Source organism: Ammodytes marinus, assembly GCF_949987685.1.
Source record: "Ammodytes marinus genome assembly, chromosome: 9".
In the NCBI taxonomy this organism is placed as follows: Eukaryota; Metazoa; Chordata; class Actinopteri; order Uranoscopiformes; family Ammodytidae; genus Ammodytes; species Ammodytes marinus.
In genome coordinates, this window is record NC_137213.1 from 26,567,523 (window position 1) to 26,589,169 (window position 21,647).

The 21,647-nt window shown below is 39.8% G+C and overlaps 1 protein-coding gene across 1 annotated transcript; it reads left to right on the forward strand.

Annotated features, from left to right (window-relative positions):
- Window positions 1-13,855: 13,855 nt before the first annotated feature.
- LOC307254941 (uncharacterized protein) lies at window positions 13,856-17,221 on the forward strand (the record flags this gene model as incomplete). The annotated part of the gene is made up of 4 exons (XM_080033514.1): window positions 13,856-14,165; window positions 14,457-14,521; window positions 15,736-15,829; window positions 16,284-17,221. Exons 1-4 carry the CDS (start codon window positions 13,958-13,960, stop codon window positions 17,219-17,221), a joined length of 1,305 nt encoding a protein of 434 aa, XP_079889640.1. The 5' UTR covers window positions 13,856-13,957.
- Between the last annotated feature and the right edge of the window lie 4,426 nt (window positions 17,222-21,647).

A 21,647-nucleotide genomic window follows, 5' to 3' on the forward strand; every position in this document is an offset into this window, starting at 1 on the left:
ACTCAACTCACTCAACTCACTCAACTCACTCAGTCACTCAGTCACTCACTCAACTCACTCACTCAACTCACTCACTCACTCAACTCACTCACACCTAGACGCTGGCCGTGTCCGGACTGCCATACTAACGTCCTACTCATACTCATTTTGACTTCAATTTGAGTATGTGACGGTTGGGTATGCGAGTTTGGGTATGCGAGAAATTCCCGGATGAGTACTAACTTCCGGGAAGATTTTGGGTATGAATCGATTGTATACTTTTCCTACTCAACCGCCCCACAATGCACTGGGTCAATTCTACCCGCCCAGGAAAATGAAATATTTTCGAGCAAGTTGCTAGGCAACGACATTGTTTGGGGTCCGCGATCTGACAACTGTACGTGCAGTCATTCATAAACTCTTACAATAGATAAGAGATGAAGATAAATAGCCTACCTAACAACATTAGAGTTACTAAGTGAAATGAGTGATGTGAGTGATAGTGGAGAGAGATTAGAACAGATCGCTGTTCCACACATCGCGGCTCGTCCAGCTCAACTCACAGACAGCTGAGTGCTGTCTGATGAGCCGGACAGAGAGCGTCGGAGGGATCCTCCGCCTCAAAACATAATTATAAAACAAGAGGTCTAAAACACAGATGATGAACACAGGACTGTAAAAATCTAGTTCAATATCTAACCTGTAGAGGGCGGTTATACGCTAAACAGCGTCTTAACTGCCTGAATCTTATAAGAAGAAGAAGAAATTCTTCATTGCTTGAGTATACTTCAGCTTAAAACGTTTCGGCGCAACTCGCATACACAATCGATCTTTGAGTAGAGAGTATGCAGTATATAGATGGTGAGTATGTAGGATGTAGGACGCTAGTATAGCAGTCCGGACACGGCCACACTTTCTGCAGAAATACCATGTCAAATATCATCATACATCATTCAAGTGAGGTTTCTGAACAGGCACTTTGCACACATCGCTCTTTTCTGGATTTGATTTGATTTGATTTAATTTGATGTATTTAGGACAGGGGTGTCCAAACTTTTTTCACTGAGGGCCACATACAGAAAAATCTACGAAGGGCCGGGCCACTTTGCAAAAATAACACATTTATCAGGACATGTAGCTGCTCTGATGTTTAGTTTCATAGTGTCTTCGTAAATTGTAATCCTTCTTCACGGCAACACTTTCCTTGCACATTAAACAGATACATTCCCCCTCTTGTTAAATACCATTGATACACCCAGTGTTTTCTGCTTTTGCTTCCAATGTCCAGCTGGGTGAAAATGGTGGCCAGCCGAGATCCCGACCCTCCTAGAGGGGTCCGGGGGTATGCCCCCTCGGGAGATTTTTTTAAGTTTTTAAATTGAAATGCATGAATCTGGTGCACTTTGAGAGAGAAATTAAGAGGCTAAATCTGAAGAATTTTGTATGAAAAAAAATTTAGACACTGTGTCAGATGAATTAGAAGCTATTGGAGAAGGACACATGGATTTTCCATAATAATATTAATTTAAAATAAATTATGCAGGGTCCTCTGGGATGGGCTTGGTGCTCTTTTTCTTTTATGGGACATATTTCTCTGTAATATAATGAGTGCATTTCAATTATTTAAAAATGAAAAGGGCCATATTACATTATATTTTTTAAATGTGCCACGGGCCAATCAATCAGTTTTGACACCCCTGCACTAGTGGGTTAACTAAGATTTTTTTTTTTTTTTCAAAGGGCCATATTACATTATATTTTTAAAATCGGCCGCGGGCCAATAAAAAGCGGGCCGCGGGCTGCAGTTGGCCCGCGGGCCGTAGTTTGGACACCCCTGATTTAGGACATGTTAAAAAACAACAATAAGGATACATTTGAGAGATATTAAATATAAAAGGACATGCAAAGGATGTTGGCTTCCCTACAAAATATCCAACACTACATACAGTAATATGAGAGAACAATTAAAAGTTCTTCTTGACACCATCTGACCTTGGTGTTTCCCAGACGCCTTATCAGTTATCACCTCACCATCTCAGCAAGGCTGGCTTGTTACTGCAGGGGGTTTACTATTTGAATAACTCAGTAACTAACCAGCAGCGCAGGACCTGCACATGTAGAGTGAATTTAGTGTCCAGCTCCAGCTCCTTTATGGTAATGTAATGTTATCATTAACCTTGATTAGTAGAGTGATGTACTTAGGGGGCGACCGTGGCTCAGGTGGTAGAGCGGGTTGGCCAATGATCCAAGTGTTGGCGGTTCGATCCCCGCTCTGCCACCTGTGTCATGGTTGCCCTGCTCTGTATCATTTGAACACTTCTTGCAAATGTGTTTGAATGACTGCAGTTTAACATTTGTAACAACTACACAATCTGTATGGTAGTATGTGACAGCTGCAAAGATACTAACAGATACATTAAGGATTTATCAACAAAACATAAAAAAGCAATTTAATTTCTAAAGTTTTATCATTGCCTTTCCACAGATTGTCCGATTGACGTTGACGATGAGAGGACTTTCCCTGACGCTGACGCGGACCAGAGCAGGTTGACTGTGTCTTCGTTTCAGGTGAAAAGTGCTCCAGAAGACGCCGCCATACTGAAACCTGACCAACCATGTTCATATGAAAGAGACAAGGCGGCGCAATGGACACCCACAACAATACCATATTCAGTACAAAACAACAACTCTGATTATTCAAACTTGGGGCAGCGTTCCATGTTGTGTCCTCCTGAAGATCGCGGACTTGCTAGCAGTAGCCGTGGTGGGTTGCAGCAGGGTTACGGTCAATATCGTAGCCTATACAATGTGGTGCGAAGACGGACGGGGATGAAGAGGTTAATGTTTAAGAAGGGCTTCCTCTGTCCGTACTGCGGTAAATACTTTGAGCGCTCGGGACACCTGGAGAGACACAAGAGGATCCACACCGGAGAGAAACCGTATCGCTGCGAGGTCTGTGGCCGGCGCTTCAATCAGAAATGTAGCCTGAAGGAGCACATGAAGATACACAGGAGACGTGAGTTTAATACGTCCTATTATTTGGTTGCTTAAAGGTGAAATATGTATTGTTTTTTGCTTTAGAATTTCACAAACTGACATAACCAATGCGATATGTATTTTCCTGTTGTGAACATCTCATATGTTTCCATCAATTTTCAAAATCCGAGAAATAATTAATTTAAAGAAATGAATGCACTGTTTCACTCACCCCTCTACTTCCTTAAAATCATAGCGACCGGATAACTGGAGTAGTAAAAACACTACCGCTTTAGTCTAAAGGGGCCTCTAGAATGAACACAAACTGAACATTTTAGCCACTTTATATGTCTGAATATACATTTGAAGGTTTTCCTGCTCATGGAGGTCACAACCTTTTGGCTGTGGAGCTGCATTTAGTGCCCAGCTCAAGGCCTCTTCTACAGGGCCGCATGAGTGAGGCTCACAGCGTCATGGGGCTCAAACCCTGGATGTCTGGGGTCACTGGCTCTCTACCAGCATACAATATTTATATCTACTGTATATGAGTTGATTCTCTTTAAGTTCATAAATAAATGCATAAATTATTCCATTCTCTTAGAGTTCATACACTATAAAAACCTTTCTGGGAATAACGTTTGAAATATTTGTGATAAATGAAGCCTATCTCTCTTAATTCAAAGGGCCAATAAATCTGGCTGACACGCCAGCAGTTAGTTGTATCTCATCTTGTGTTATTTTAGTCTCTGGAGTCTTGGTCCATTCAGTTGGAAGTCTCTGGCTGTGACATTCCTCAGTGTCACAGTGAGGCATGAAAAACTAGATATGTGGTCGAGACCAGAGCTCAGTAAATGGGGGATGGGGACTCAAAATGCCCCCTATGACAGCTGTGTTTGCCTGGTCTGGTTTATGAGAAAACCGGCCTTTTATTATATACATATACTATAAATATAAATATATATAACTGTTATTTATTCAGGGAGACCCATTGAGTGCAAACTCTATTTTATAATGATGCCCTGATTTATAACACGATATAAGAAATTAAATCAATATCCTATATAAACAATACGTTCATGAAACAATCCTAATATATATAATAACAGTACATAGGGGAGAACGGGGGAATCTGAGGCATCGGGTAATGTGAGCCACCCCCTGTATCTAGGCAACGGAAGACATTTGTGTTCATGTGAGATATATGTTTTCAAGCCCCTCTCATTTCCCCATGGCCCTGAAAGAGAGGACCTCATGGTGCTGTGGTAAGCATGTTTTTTTTCACCAAAATAGGTATTTTGCCTGTAAAAGTAAATTTTCTTGCTGTCAACTTAATCAACTGTTGTGCTAAAGCAAATGTATTCACGTAGAAAAACTTCTATCATACGTGTTGATGAACTACCAACATATGAAACCATGTTATGATGATAACTGAAGATTAGCCTGAAATGCTAAGAGAGGTAGTTTTTTCTCAAATTGTGGTGGTGGGGGAAAGTGAGCCAAATGCCATGAGGCACAAGTTAAGTTTAGTCTTAAACATATTTTAATGCAATATAATGTCATACACATTGTAGAAAAGCCATCATGCCAAGGAAATACACCAGGAAGACGACCTGGGGCAACCACACGGAAAGAGCACCTTCTCATCTTTCCCTGTAACCTTCAGGGCTGGAATGTAGAGTAGGCCTAGTTGAAGAGTATGACAGGCTGATGTTATAATCCAGTTGGGTCTTCGCCTGTGTTCTGAGTCCCAGGCTGTTCTCGCTGGTTCTGATTTTCCTATGCTTTGACCCCCAAACACAAGCTGGCCGGAAAACATTTGTGGTCATGTGAGATATATGTTTTCAAGCCCCTCTCATTTCCCCATGGCCCTGAAAGAGAGGACCTCATGGTGCTGTGGTAAGCATGTTTTTTTTCACCAGAATAGGTATTTTGCATGTAAAAGTAAATTTTCTTGCTGTCAATTTAATCAACTGTTGTGCCAAAGCAAATGTATTCACGTAGAAAAACTTCTATCATACGTGTTGATGAACTACCAACATATGAAACCATGTGATGCTGATAACTGAAGATTAGCCTGAAATGCTAAGAGAGGTAGTTTTTTCTCAAATTGTGGTGGTGGGGGAAAGTGAGCCAAATGCCATGAGGCACAAGTTAAGTTTAGTCTTAAACATATTTTAATGTAATATTACATAACATATGTTTTATTTTAATGTCATACACATTGTAGAAAAGCCATCATGCCAAGGAAATACACCAGGAAGACGACCTGGGGCAACCACACAGAAAGAGCACCTTCTCATCTTTCCCTGTAACCTTCAGGGCTGGAATGTAGAGTAGGCCTAGTTGAAGAGTATGACAGGCTGATGTTATAATCCAGTTGGGTCTTCGCCTATGTTCTGAGTCCCAGGCTGTTCTCGCTGGTTCTGATTTTCCTATGCTTTGACCCCCAGACACAAGCTGGCTCTATGGGTCCTGTGTTCTGACCCCCAGACTGTGTTCTAATCTAACTGGTTCTATCTTTCATTTGAATCTTATTAAAACCTTTTGAATTATAATATGTTGTATTTGATTTTGTTCAGAGTTACTTTCAAGTGTTTAGAAAATTTGCTTTGCTTAATTGACCAAACCCCATCATTCTTTTACTAGTCCGACATTAGTTCTGGAATGTGTGGCTAGCTTTCAGGATTCTTTCTGTTACAATATGTGTTGTTATGGTAGTTTCAGAGTGGAAAAAGTAAGTGGATCAGTTTACCCCACAGCTGGGGTAAAGTGAGCCACATGACAACTTTTTTAAAACAATCATATTTTCACTGCCCTTTGTCTTGAAAGAAATCTGCTAATGCCCATTTCTAGGAAACATCCTGAATTAATGGGAAATGTGTAAATTTGAGTGATAAATCATTTTATCCCCCTTAGAGGGGAGCAAATGTAAAAAGTGGCTCAGATTACCCCGTTCTCCCCTATACATAAATATCATATGAAAATCACAAATACTGTATAAGCAACTAAGGGGGTCAATAAAAACATGATTCGGTTGCCTTATGGTTAAAAGAGCTTTAAAGCTCCCATATTATACACTTTTCGGTTCTATTATACACCATATTATATGGTCTTAGTGGTCCCTAAGACGTTTTTCTTTAATTGTTTGCTGAAAAAACTTTCAGATAATTTATTGTACTATGCTGATGTTCAGCTAATCTCACAATGGCCTATTTTTTAAAAAGAGCTGCAGCTCTCCTCGTAAATATACAATCTTTGAGCTGTCCCCGCCCCCTGTCCGGAAGCGAAGCCAGATACGCCTCGCCCTCTGTCTGTTTGTAAACAATGATGACGTATTTGCTGGGCCTGTTAGCGCAGTTAGCCTACCCATGAGAAGAACCAAGTCTAGTGCTAGTAACGCACTTTGAACAGTTTGACATGACCTATTCTTGTCTACATGAAAGACTATGTTCATACAGATGCACTGACTTGCCGTTTCCAAGCTAATGGAAACGGCATGTTCACAATAAAAATGCTGCAAAAGATGGTGGCTACTGCGAAGATAGCTCGGGAGCTACCGGCTAAAAATACCACTAAAATCAGTGAAAAAAAATATCTTCAAAGTTGACTTCTACACTATTAACTTCCAATCCTTTGTCCTGTTAAAAACGAGGCATTTCCAGACTGGTGTGGGTAATAGAAATATGTTTTTATGAGCAAAAGCTGAATGCTTGTCCCAAAGCTAATAGCTATACACCAGTCAGGCAAAAATACCAATAAAAACATTTCTTTCAGTTTCACTGTTTGAAAAAACCCACAAGTAGCTTCCTATCCGTTGTGTTATTAAAAACGAGGCATAGACTGCTGTGGTTAAGATAAACGAGTGGATTATGCAACATTCACCATGCTTTTCTGTACTACAGGCATCTTGTCGCTTAGCAACAAGCAAAAAACACGGGGATGAAGGAATATTTTTCGAGAGGATCTCGGGGCTGTGGACCAATAAGAAATAGGGGTGTGGGCTGCACAGTGGAAGCTTCTGGCTTTCCAGTTTTTGACGTCAGAAACGGGGAGAATTCTGACTAGAGTATATTGAGGGGGAGGGGTGGGGGTTTCAGAAAGGGGGAGAGTGAGAAAAGGAGAGATTGTTATTTTTTTATATATTTTGGCAGTCTCTAGGCACACCGTGAATGCATGGATATGTTAGAACACATTTAAAAAGTGCATTTAGCATAATATGGGACCTTTTAAAAGTTTTAGATATGTGTAGTAAAAATCCTTATCATCATGACTTCCTCTTTCCGCTTCAACAGACATGCAGCCCAGACCATTTGAGATCCCAGTGTGTGAACAGAAGCAGATCCCCGTGGTGAATCCATGTACTGACACCCATCGCGCTGAGGAAGAGAGTCTAATAAAAGCTGAAGATGTTCTACCAAAGAACCAGGACCTTCTCCCAACGGCCGTACACATCAAAGCAGAGCCTACAGAGGAGAATATAGCACCGCCACTGTGTCATAAAGACGAAAACCAGCAGACAATGGCAGTAGCAGACAACCTTAGTGATGACCTCACAACATTTGAGAGGGACGGTAACCATTGGATGTCCAGGTTACCAGGACAGAATGGCCAAAAAATCAGTAGCTCAGAATATTTAGGCAGCAATGTCCAATCATCTTTCCAGGGTATAAGACAGTTGCTCCGCTCACCTAACGAAGCTTCTTGTAGCACCTTCTCCTCCTTCCAAAGTAAACCATACGGAGAATTCAAAAACGACACAATATCCCTGACGCCCTATGGTGGATCCTCCTCAGACATGATAATGATAGCAGGCGAATCGGCCTCTCACCACGGACCAATTGGAAGCATGCAGTCTTTTCAGATGATGAAACCAAAGAAATGTTTCGTTTGCTCGTACTGTGGGAAGGTCTTCGAGAGGTCGGGACACCTGGAAAGACATCTACGCATTCACACCGGGGAAAAGCCCTACGAATGTGACGTCTGCGGGAGGTGCTTCAATCAGAAGAGCAGCCTCAAGGGCCACATGAAGACGCACAGGAATGGTAATTACAAGATCCCTTACTCACAACAGTTTTCATCATAATTAACCCGTCAATCAATCTAGATTTATTGATCATTTTGCTAGAACACAATGCCTAACACATTTTCTTAAAGTCCAAGTTGCCATATTAAATTCTAAATTTGTCCAATCAACAATCCAAAATTTGAAACATTTATCCACATTTAAAAAGCTTGTGAATTTTTGGCACATTTGCTTGAAAAAAAAGGAAAGACATTTACTCAAAAAGTTTAAACAAAGTGGATTTGACACACTCTACCTTTTTAATAGAGAATAATACATTTACAGTGGAATAAAGCCAATTTGTTTTATCACACAACTTAGTAAATTCCTCTCACACATCAATATAGCATATAAAAGCAAAAAAAAAAATCTATTAGCACTTTTAAATCATTTAATTCTGTTGCCTTATTGTTTCTCTCTGAAAAGGTGATAGCACAGATATGCTGGACGCCCATCACCTGATGTTTACGTCTGACAATCAAATGTTGAAGAACCTTGCGGAACACAGGAATGGACCAACCGCTTTAGAGGAACCGTTACCGGGTTCCATGTACGCCGGTGAGCCCACGGTCATGGTGAAGCTCGAACCAAACGGGGAGGATTTACAGAGTCTAGGTCAACCGGGGACTGGAGCACAGGACCAAAGCCAGCTGTGGACATCTGCCGTAGAGAAGAACGGCGAACAAAATGTCAGTGTACTTTTTAACGAGCAGCAGAGATATATCTCACAAATTAAGGATCTACCTTTTCTACAGGAGAAAGAAAATGAAAAAATTATCCACAACGAACAGTATTTAATGATGGCGATGCAATCTAGAAGCTCCGATATGACTATGGCACCTGAACTGCAAGATCAAATTCTAACTCAAGAGATGGCTGTGAATGAATACAGTTCAGTTAGTGACAGGACTCACAATGACGGAGGGGCGTTTGATTTTAACATGGCGACCACAGGTGACAATGACAATGATACCGACGGCACCCAGCAAAATTGCTACATTTGCTCGGCTTGTGGGCAAAGCTTTGATAATTTCGGTTTGTTTCACAGGCACCAGTGTCAAGGCGCCACAGAGCAGTCCTTCAGCTGTGAGATATGTGGCAAGGTATTTAAGCAGATGAGCATCCTGAAATTGCACCTTAAACTGCACGTAGAGTCAAATCATTTGTAAAGTATTCTCCGCAAAGCGTCATCACATTCTGTTATACTGTAACAACAGCACACAAGTTAATTTTCTTATCTAAAAAAATACTTGACGGCTAAGGCAGAAGAAGAAACAGCATGACTTTTCCTTTCTCTTTCTTTCCCAGCACCGATTAAAGCTATAGTGCGTAACTTTTTAATATTTAGTGTTGGTTACATTCAAGCCATCGCCAAACGGGTTGACACAAAGTTGATTAAGCCTATCAGCTCCACAAAACTCTATGTATGACATTATTAGTATGGCAGCGTTTGCAAACTGGTGTCACCCCCTGACACTGTTGCAGGAGCTCAGAAAAAAAACGGTATCCATTGTAATCCAAGACATTTTAGAGTTGTTAAATGTGAAGTGAGCGGTTTATTTGTGTTAATATATGTGTTATATCACTCCATATTCCTACAGCAATCACTTCAACAGAGTGCGGACGTCATATCACAGGTCTCCAAGGGGACACTAATCTGTTTGGTGAGTTCGGTGACGTCGGCCGTCGTAGATGTCGTCGGGCTTCTTTTCAGCCGATTGAACATGTTCAATCGGCGTCGGGCAGTCTTTCAATCGGAGCAATTTGATTGGTGGAGGGCTTGCGAATCAGTGAAGTCCGGAAGTGAGGCGGGTAGCACAAATAGCTAACAACAGCTAGCCATTGTTTTAATGTGTTTGTTTCGTTCAGCGAGTACTCACATGCATCAACCCTTGTTGACTGCTCCACACCATGCTCGACACTCTCTGCTAAAAATGGTGCTCTTTATGGTCCATAAATATAAATACGTATTTCTATCTATGTTTATGGTCTAGAGAGCTGTCCCATCATTTCCGGCTTCCGTATTTTTTTGGGCCACAATACAGATTAGCGCCGCCTGCTGTTATGGAGACATTACGTCCCGCGCAAGCGCAGAGCGTACGGAAAGTCAGTAGTCGGCTCGGTGTGTTCTTGGCACTTTTTTGGCCGCGACTGGCAGACTAGAGCTGCCTGAATCAACAGACTCCATTTTCGGGCGAGGGTCGGTAGTCGGACCGGTGTGTCCTGGCCTTAAGAATTACTTTTGCAGTAAAGAGCGTGTGTCACATCTCAGACACTTTGCACAAAATGGTTTCCTGCTACTTTGACATTCTCCATCTTCACATTAACAAAATACTTTTTTTTTAAAGATGATTGAATATCGTTGGCGTGGACTGTGAACGCAGAAGCTTGAAAACGAAGCTTGAAAAAAAATCTGGCCTGAATAATGACATTGTTACTTCAAGGAGAAACCAAACGATGTTGAGTGTTTTAAATGGGCCATTGCAGCTGTCAACTGCCAAAGCTGTTACTCAGACTGATCACCTGTTTGACTTTACTGAACTTATTTTTGAGGGTGCTTGTCTGTGGCCAGATAACATTAAGTTATTATTACGCTGATCAAAGATGAAACTTACTGAAATATTATGTTTTGTCCTTTGCTGCTTAACGTTAACGGTACAAGTAATTGAGAATCAGCCCAAGTTATTTTGGTCTACATTGAAAATATGATACGTCATCACTTCAGACTGTAAAGGCAACTAAACCTCTTTCAGTTCTTTTAAATGACTTAGTGTGGAAACTTTTGGTTGCATTTCCTGTTTGGAAAGAAATCGACATGATTTTACTTTAAGAATAGGTAAATTGGACTGAAAAAAAAAGAATATATCAGTGATTCTTGAGAAGTGGGACAAAACAGGGTGCAATGTTGAAAAAATACAAACCCTATGTTTAGGCAAATTAAATTACATGTACGTATCCAACATATACTAAGCTACTGAGCTAAGCTTTGACACAACCTCCCAGCTTTTGTCCTTTTTATCAAAATGGACTTTTTACCTTGCTTCTCCTTTTTAACATAGGCTTTTTAGCTTGCCATTCCTTATTTTGTGTCAACTCCGTCAGACACCAAAAAACACAAATAAATGTTCCCTCATTTTATGCTTGACCCATGAGATGTATAGTGATCACAAATATTCACCAAAACTGATAGAGCAGGAAAATAAAATTATCGAAACATTTCATATAACTTCTTCAGAAATTGTAAGTCGGTGTTGACGTATCATGGTTGTGACGCAGGACTTTCAATATCTGTAATGTAAAATATTCTAAAACTACAACACTAATCAGAGCCTGTCTGACTCTAATGTACTCCGCACAGATAGCTTGTGACAATAGGTCCTTCACGGAGACAGCTGCCCCTCATATTGCCTGATTTTATTACATTTTAATTAAATGTCTGACGGTGGTGACAAAAAGTGTCCCCCCCACTTAGAAACCTTATAAAACATGAATGTGTGGTAGAAGAAGAAATTTTATTGATATGAGAGATTATTTAGAGTTGCCTTTGATGAAAAAAAAGTTATTTTTAATCATTAAAGTACATTTTTAATAGGTTTTATTGCATATGAAAGATTGAAACCTTCTATGTGGACACACTGTTTTTGACATCATGAGAAGATAACAAGTGTCATAAATTTGACATAATAATAATAAAATTAAATTTAAGGGGATAATTGTGCTCCAGACATTCTATTCTTAATCCCTAATAACATCTACAATTTTAAATATTTTAATTTTTAAAGATAACAGCAGTTACATTTTGTCCCAGCCTTTTGTCCCGGTTCTCAAGAATCACTGATATATATATATATATATTTTAAGTTTTTGTTCCTTTAGTGTGAGGTGCACTTTGATAACATATAGACAGTAAGTTTTTCTTTTACCGTGCCAGTATTCAGAGAAATTTGAAATCAATAATTATTTTCGAGAATTATATAATACATTCTAACATTGCTCTTAGAATTGTACTAAAACAATTTTTTGGGATATGGATCCACTAGTGTTCTACATCTTCAGACACAAATTAATGATTGTTTTTAGGAGGATGACGTCCGTTAATTAAGCATTTCAAGTTGAACCGAACAAATCCTAATACAACGATGTATTGTGTTTACCTCAATTTATTCTAAACTCTAAAGCTGCGTGTAAAGATGTCTCTTTAATGTAATTTTCTTTTTGATTGATATTTCTAAATGCCAATTTTACAAGGCACATTTTGGGTTAGGCCAAGATTTCAAATATTCCATAACGCCCACCAACTAATGTAAGGGAGTTTAATGTGTTAATGCTTAATCATGTGCTGAAAACCTGTGCATTATGTAAAGTATAACTTAAAAAAACGTGAAATACCTCAGTTGATAATAATGCTTTGGAAATTGATATTTATTTTGGGGGGAGTATTTTTTAGAAATATGTCCAATATTTCAGACGGAACCAATTAGTGTTTCCAGTGTTGCTCATGGACAACTGTAATATATGAATAAACTGGTTGAGTAAATAGTTGGCGCAGTTTACACTTGTTTGGATGGACTTGAAGAGGTCATTGAAAAAGTTCAACAAAAGTAACACTCGAATTAAGCACAGAGAGAGAGAGAGACAGAGAGAGGGAGAGAGAAAGCACTCTTTAAATTACAGGGTGATGATGAGTGCCTACATTTTTTCACATGGGAAATAGAATCCCTAACGCTGCCAATGCAGTGTTGTTGCATTTCATAACGGTCACAAAGTCAAATTCCTGTCATTCTTTTCTTCCTTTATTTATGGTGTTATCACTGCTATAATTCAGATGAGATCACTGAGCAGTTTTGATCTTATAGTTTCTATTTGACATTTGTTGCAGGATTCACATGTATAATTTGAACTTGACACATTATTCAGGATGTTAGATTCATTTTTGAAAATGATATAATGACACAATCTGATACTTTGTTAAGCCATTTTGTATTCTCAAATGAATTAAAAACAAAGTTAATGGAATTCTGGAGCCTTGACCGTTATTTTACTATTGATCAGATTAGAATGATTGTTGAATGTAAACTTTTTCCTGCAAAACTTCCTCCTGATTTCCCCTCTCATAAACCCTTTCTTCCAGGTTTTCAACATTTATGAAAAATATGAAGTTTCATTGAATAAAAACAGAAGAGGACCTAATATGGATCCTTCTGGGACCCCCAATTTAGCCTGAAATTCTAGGTTAATAAATCGGGGCGCCTTCAGCTATTACACATTAACCTACTGTATTTTATTGATGACTTTTTAAATTAAGCTTGTATTTTGAAGTCTAATATGGGCTATTCGTTTTGCAGGTATTCACTTTATTTAGAAAAGGAGACTGCAAAGGGTCATCTTTTTTATGATTGACAAACACAGCTGTAAGTATGGAAATGGAAGAAATAGTGGTCTTCTTGCAAGTGTACATTTATATTTTAAAATGTGTTTTCGACCAACCATTTGTTATGTCTATCCGTACCTGCCAGATGGTCCACCGTCCAGGTAATTATACACAATAACCTACATAAGCACATTTCTCTTTTAGGGCTGTCCTGTTGTCAGACAGACTACTCAAAGGTAAGTCGCTCTCAGTTTTACCCGAAACACCTACGAGCTATAAGAAAACAAAAGGTAGGGGGCCCTCATCTCACGACTCACTCATGCTCACCTCTTCCTGGTTTGGTTGTAATTTTCCCGTTGCGCGTCTACTCGCGCGTTTACGGTATTTGCCCTCCGCCACACGGAAGAAAAAGGTTCCAGCTCGCTACAAAACAGGGATGTAAAAACGCTGTATTGCGTCGCTGCTTTTCGTATTTTTTTTTTCTAAAATAATCCTTGTGTGGAAGGAAGGAGCCCCTTTTTTATACACATCATAATTCTCCCTCGCTTGTTACTCTGCACGAAATAAACATGGCGACGTGCATTCCCTTCCAGACCCAGTTATCCTCAATAATGGAGGTTTTGGTTAAAGCAGCAGTGACTGAGATATCCAAACTAGTCGATGACAAATGTGCGTTTTTGCACCTGGAGGTCTCCCGAAAGCAAAGCGAGAACGAGATGCTGAAGAGGAAACTGCTGCTGATGGAGAACAAACATGCGCAGCTGCAGCGAGGCTTCGGTAACGTGCTCGTTTACCTCATTTGTGTTCCTTATTGACGAGCGTAGTGTATCAATCATGGTATCAATGCATAATGCATATCCATGTAAAAGTATCAAATAGCCTATGTGGCATAAAATGTTCAGGTAACATGCTGTATGATTGCATGTATGAATGTGTATGTAATGTATTAATGTATGTAAATGACACTGTAATTGCACAACCTAATTGGACACATGTCCTCATTTTGAAACATTATTTACATTTTTAGCCTTTTTCTAAAATCAATTCTTTCCATTTTTTGTGCAACAGAAAACTACATGGACCGAGGAACTGGTGTGGGGACTAACTGTCCACATCCCACAGGAGATATAAAGGTCTGTGTGAAGCTCATAATAACATTCACTTTGATTTATTTCATTAATATTACTGGGTTAGGCTGCATGCTGTGTAGATGTATCTGAATCAAGGCTGAGCAAAGTGCCACAGGCAGGGCTGCACACCACCTGGGGCCCCACAAGCCTCTGGACACATTGGTTTTATGGTAATAATATCTGAAGACAATCCCTGCGTTCCAAATCACCTACCTTTTCTTTTTACTACACTATATAGTACATACTAAAGTACAGAAGAGTTTTAGGGCCACAGGAGAGAAAAAATAACCAGATAAGGAAGTTTTTTTTTCATTATGTCGACATATGTAAAAAATAAAGACGAATACTCCAAAATGCTATTGGAGTTAGTGGGGCATTTATGTATTTTCAGCATACTACAGTTGACATGCATGTATTGGGACATCCTAAATTATTTTTCTGGCATACTAAATAGTAGGGAAGTATGGGTTTTGGAACGCAGGGAATGTTCCAAAGAAGGTTAGCAATAGAGGTAACGGAGGCCTTTCAGAAAAGGTTTTTGCCCCTGGGCCCCTTGTAGGAAGCCCAGCATCGTCCCATATTAGCAATTTTTTTTATTATGCACTTCAAGTAAAAAATCGAAATGCCAAGAACAAACTTGACATTTCACGATTAAAGTTGACCTTTTCAGACTACGTAATACAAAAGCCTCAACAAAATGCCTCGTGTAGATGAATTGGTGAAAATGTACACCAGAATAAGCTTTAGTCAAAATTCAATCATTTCTCTTTTAGCTCATAAACACAGCGTAGTTGTCACTCTGTTTATGAGTTAAAACTGAATTTATTTTCTCACCTTGGCTCTAATACTCTTCCGTATTTATCATCAGTTTCATTTGCAGCAATAACTGAAAACAACAAACAACACTCTACCTGCCCCAGAACCACACAACTGACCGAGTGATTATACTTGTGGAGCATTTAGCACCTAAATATTAATCCCTCCGCAGTTGACATAGAACAATGAAAGCTAAAAGGAGACTCATTGTTTAGACTTCCTTTCACCAGGCAGCCAAAAACATTCATCAAAATGATTGCCAATGTTGCTGTGCGTCTTCTCAACTTCTGATTTAACAACTGTTCAAATATGTGGTAATATGTATGTGCTGTGATTACAGTTTGTGCTGCCGAAAAATATAATATTGCATATTTAAAGTTTCCACTCTCCTGTCTATCTAGTTTCCAGAGATTGATGATGTCAACGTTTCGTTCACTATTAAAGAGGAAAGTCCAGACGAGACGCTGTGGATCAGTGATTCTGCTGGACCCATCGGTGAGTTGGAATTTGTGGGAGAATGGAATAACTACTGGAAATACTCCAAATAAGTAGAGCACATGAGAAACAAAATATTACATTATCTCATATGCTCTAGGTTTTTCCACACTGTAACACTATTCTGATGTCAATATTTGTATACAACACATCTCATATACTCAAACTATTTCCAGTACTTGCAGTGTGTACATATTTTAGAATAATTTTCTTACTTATTTACTTCTTATTTTATTATATTGATGGCTTTATTGTTGGTTAAACCTTGTGGCCTTAAGCAGATCTCTTTTACACTGGTTTTTCTCTATGTGTTTCTATTCTTAATTGTATCAACTGTAATGAAAATAATTTCCCGCCGGGGACCGATAAAGTATTTCTGATTCTGATTCTGAAAAGTTAATGCTTATTTGATTGTAACCCTCATGGCTTGGTCCTAACACTTGTTCCCTTTCAGGTTCTACGGCACAATACCCTAATCCAGTGTATAACTCTGGTCAGCTCGGAGGAGACATGGGTGGCCATCAGTTCACCGTCAAGACAGAGAAAGAGGAGAACGTATCTGGTTTCAGTCGGGACGGATGCCAACACGGGGCGGGGAAACACACCCAACTCGCTGCCGACTTTTCCATGGATGAAAGAGAGAATCAACTGTGGACATCCATCATAGAAGGAGACGATATCGACGACGGTTTTCCCGACTTCTCCAGCGTGGTAGAGGAGTATTCCAACACGTTCCCGGATCATTCTGAATCTCATCACGCTACCAAATCGGCCAGTGTCCAGCAGGGGTCCTCTCAGAGGTCTTGCAATGGGATTTACAACAGCAGTGAGTATCAGAAAGATGCTCCACAGTCCTCCAGTTTTCAGCCCAGGTCTCAGGGTAACTTGTCGCAACAGGACAGGCCCAAAGAAGAGATTCATTCGCCGAGAAATATAGACGACATAGACACAGAAGGGGCGGCCGCAATTGGAGATGGACCAAATGTAACGCCCTCAAATCACACTTTCACATCGGGCGGATTCTCCTCTCACAAACCCCTCTCGGGCATGGGAAGGGGCTACGTTTGTTCGCTGTGCGGTAAGACGTTCAATCGCCTCCATCAGTTCAAGTTGCACCAGCAGAGCCACAAGAGGAAAAGGTCTTTTTGGTGCACCGTTTGCGGGAAAAACTTCCAGTGCTCGTCCCACCTGAGCATCCACTACCGCACGCACACGGGCGAGAAGCCGTTTGGCTGCGGACAGTGCGGGAAGCGCTTCACGCAGCAGAGCAGCCTGAGAGTGCACCAGCGCACGCACAGCGGGGAGCGGCCCTACAGCTGCTCACTGTGCGGGAAGACCTTCATACTGATGCACCATCTGAAGAGGCACAGGATCATACACACCTACAGCTGAGGGGGAGAGGGGGATGGAGTATAGAGTTAGGGTCAAAAGAGAGGTGGATAGAGTATGGAGTAGGGGAGGAGTGTTGGGGTCAAAGGAGAGCTGGGAAATGAGGAGGACGTTTTTTTTTTTTAGTATGCACTTTGGGAAAAATTCGGAATGTCGAATATAAACTCGACATTCTTACCGAAATGAGACGTCCTCTAAGCTTGATTTATAACATAGTACTCTATGTGTAGGGGGACCGTCTACAAAGGGCAACACTGAAGGGAAAAATATCCAATACCTTTACTCTTATACAGTGCAGTCCAGTTATTAGTCGAGCTTAAAGGACGTATGCGGTTGCAGCCCATTGTCTGCCCTACGACCATGGCAAATATGCATCGTTTGTGTTTAGAATTTGTTTTGCTTATGAGTGAATGATCCCGGAAGTTCGAATCTGTCAACATCTTTCCAACTTTTGCAGCAGTCTTGAACTGTCGCCTTTAATCTCAACATTTCCACTTTATTCACAACATTGTATTTTGCCTTTATTCTCCCTATTTGCAGAATGAAAAAAAAGAAACATCCTCCTTTCATTTTTCCTCCTATCCTGTGGCCATCATACTCTTGCATAAGAAAGAGATGTCGCTTAGATGAAAAGACACAAATGACCCTCTAAAAACCAAAAAAATCCAGCGACGTGGCAACAATTTATTTGGCTTGGGATTTGTAACCTTGTTGCATTTGCTCACAGACTTTGTATATTTATGCATATTTCACTATGCAAAATCCATCTGGATGAATTTTTGAGATGTTTGCTTCTTTTAAAAAAAAAAATACTTGTCTTATTATTATTATTAAAACATAAAACTGAATTGCACCCTCAAACCGAATACACACAAGTATTTCTTAAGGCACCTCCTCCAAAGCTAATAATCCAAATGCTATGTCTGAAATGTATCATTACAAAAATACTCTGCAGATTTCCTCTCATATACCTGCATAATAGTCTCCATCATATGCAGTTTGTTTTAGCTTCTGGTGTAGGAATATGCCTCACTCCGTCTCAGTGCTGCATCCATAGAAACACAAGATGCTCATTATCCCCATTAACTCGGCCCATTTCAACAGAGGGCTTTTCATTCAGTAAAGTACCTCTCAGTATGTTTTGATGTCAACATTGGGGGGGAAGAAAACAAACGGCTTAATGTTTAATTTTTTCCATCAAAATGTTTCCCCAACATTTTTTCCCCCCTTTTGTTACAATTTTATTTATATTAAAAATGTCGTTCAAAATCAGCAACTGGATTTTTTTGTGAATCTCAGGTGAAAGAAATGAACTCAACAAAAATGTAAAAATTGCAGCTAGAACAGTCCTTTCTACAAACAGGAGTTGACTTTCTTGCAGCAGAGTTCATTATAATCCGCCATATTCATTACATTATAGTTGAACTGATCTGTAGATAACATTTGGTGTTCAAAATGAGGGTTGTGACTACCATATTTTGATTACAGTTTACTTTTTTTTTTAAAACAGTCTAAGGTCAAATTTGGAAAATATTTCTTTTACACATTTCCAGGTCCCAAGATGACGCCTTTTGGTTGCTTTGTTTTTCACACCAGCAAAAAATGTAGTAAAAAAAATGGCAAAATTATTTTCAATTACTATACTTAATGTGAAGCAGGAACAAAAAAAAACTGCAAATCCTCCCAGCTAGATCCAGAGAATGGTTGGCATTCTGGCTTGATTAAATGATGATTAATTGTTTACCAAAATAGTTTTTCGCAGATTAATTTACTAATTCATTCATAGACTTACTGTGTCACCACCGCTCAAAGCACGGCCTCATTTGGAGCCTGTAGTGTTGTCTCTTAGGGAAATGAGATGACACCAGAGGGCAGCGTAACTCCTTAACATCTCAGTGCATCCTCACTGTGATCTTCAGGGCTTAACCAGCCTTTCATTATGACACATTTGACTGTGTTCATTAAAGGTGGAGTCAGTGATTCTGGAGCAGCGCTTCTTGCCAAAATGTATTTTTGTCAAAATGAGTCATTGTCTCTTCACTATCCCCTACCTGTGTGTGTTAAAATATATATATATATATCTGGTGTTAATACACAGCCTAGGTTCTGTAAAGGGTTATTTATAATTTTGCTCAAAACTGTTTTGACGAGCATTCTCTAGAATCGCTGACTTCACCTTTTAACTACTAAAATCACGCACATTTTACCTGATTCATTCTCCATTTCTGCCTCTTGTCATCTTCTCCATATTTGATGGCTTTGTTTAGTTTTTCTCTGCTATGCCTCCCTCTGCCTCACTTTACACAGCTGAAGCCCTGTAAACTAGTAGTTACAGATGTGTAGTGGTCTTAACAGGCCTATAACCATTGACTACCTATGAGCGAAACAAGTAATGCTTTGTATGCTACTGTATGCTGTGTTTGGGTCTGTTCCCACATTCCTCAACTTGGAAGTGTAGTTGGCTTCTGTCTCTCTTGAGTCCCAGTCCTGGTTTTAAGTAGGCCTATACTTTGTGGTTCATATTGTATCTGCATGGCTTTAGTTCGGTGTAGAGAGGGTTACACGGGCAGTTAAGTACAGTATCAACACAGCGTTGGAACAGCCTGTCCTACTGTAGCACTCAGTAGCAGAGACGCTACAAAGAGAAGCCGCTATGTTTGACCGATGAACTGCCACTTTCCCTTTGATTGCAGAGCTGTAGTGCAAACATACGCAGTTGTTTACAGGTGTAAGAGGAAGTTTGTTCTTTAGCTTAGAAAAGATGTGTGTGCAAATACAATAGATGATGCTGCTAAATACAGTAAGGCTGCACTGAAAACAAATCCATCCTGCCTTATTTTCACTCTTTTGTTGATATTTTTTATTGTAATTTTTTTTATACCAACATTAAAAGAAAATCAGACTTTAAGGTGAGGTCAGCGATTTTGAGGAACTCTAGTTGTCGAAATCACCTTTTGTCAAAATGAATGATTATCGCTACCTGTTCGTGCTGTCTATGCGAAAAAAATTATCTGGTGTTAATACTCTACCTAGGCTCTGTAAACTGGTATCCAAAGAAAGGGGGCCCATTGTAGCTAGCTATCTGCCCGTTTACAGAGCCTAGGCTGTTTTTTTAACTTTATTGGATTTTTTTGTCAGTGCAAACACAGTACGGACAGGTAGCGGATTGTGAGGTGATATTCACTGATTTTGACAAAAAGCATTCTCCAAAATTGCTGTCTTCACCTTTTCATTTTAAAGTTGTATCCAACCCTGGCACTTGTAAAAGTAGTGTTGTCAGAACAGCTAGTTGTTAAACAGGCTGTTGTTGAATGTCAAGAATGTCACAAGCCTTATTTGCACACTTTCTAACAAACCAGTTTCCCTCTCTAGATACATTTAAACATCTGTGTGTATAGAGGAGCCACACTTCAAACCTGTAGAACTGCTATGTCAAACTTACTTGTAGCTTGGGAATGTGTGCTCTAACTTTAAGAGTGTGCATCCTATGCCACGGTGGAGCTTTTTTTGCTGTCTCACTCTGCAGTAAATCAGTTAACGCTATGCAGACACCTGGGACCTGCTTTGCTACAGGGACACAGCAAGCTGGTAAAATTCTCATGACCTTGTATGGCGGTGAAGTCTGGAGCTTAAGCGTCATGGAAAATAGTTTTTTTCTTTTATTGCAAGAAGTGGGAGTAAAGGGACATGTTGCAGTGGATATGTTTTAGAAAGAGGGAACAGTTTGGTATCCGTCCTAGAGTGGTAGAATGGTAAAGAAAAACATGGCTGATAAGTTGATAAGAAGGACAAACAGACAGTAAAAATGTCAACCACCGTGGAGAAGTTATAGAGAGGACAGCTGTGGGAATTATGTGTGTGCATTCTTTGTGTGGGAACGCTTAAGCTACATTGAATAACCAGATTGTGCTTTCAAGGCAAGATATGCTTTCGAAAAAAGTGAATTCACTCACACTGTCTTTCCTGCATTCTGCCTTCAGACAGTTTTAGGACACTGTACCCATTTAGTTTTGTTTTTTAAAGTAATACATTGACCCTATATAGTATGATATAGTATCCTTCTGGACACCCCTGTCAGTGTCTTCTGTACCTTTGGTCTGTTTATGTTAGACGTGGTTTCAGTAAGGCGCTCTTGCTGAAATTGAAAAAAATCCCAATGCATTTTAGAGCGATATTTTAAACAGTAGTTTGCTTCCAATTTTGCGGAATCAGGATAGACCTCATGCTTTTATAGTGAGAGTGTGGTAAATTGGAGTGAAAATCAGCTTCCGTATTTACAAAAACCTTTGATCCTACTAAGATAACTCTCAAAGAAGACTTGAAGTTCATTGCCAAGAGTTATCTCTAAGAAACAGGAATAGGTTGAACTCCTAACCTAGGAGGAATGACATCTACATGTAATGTTTTGTCCGCATACCTCCGACCAGGG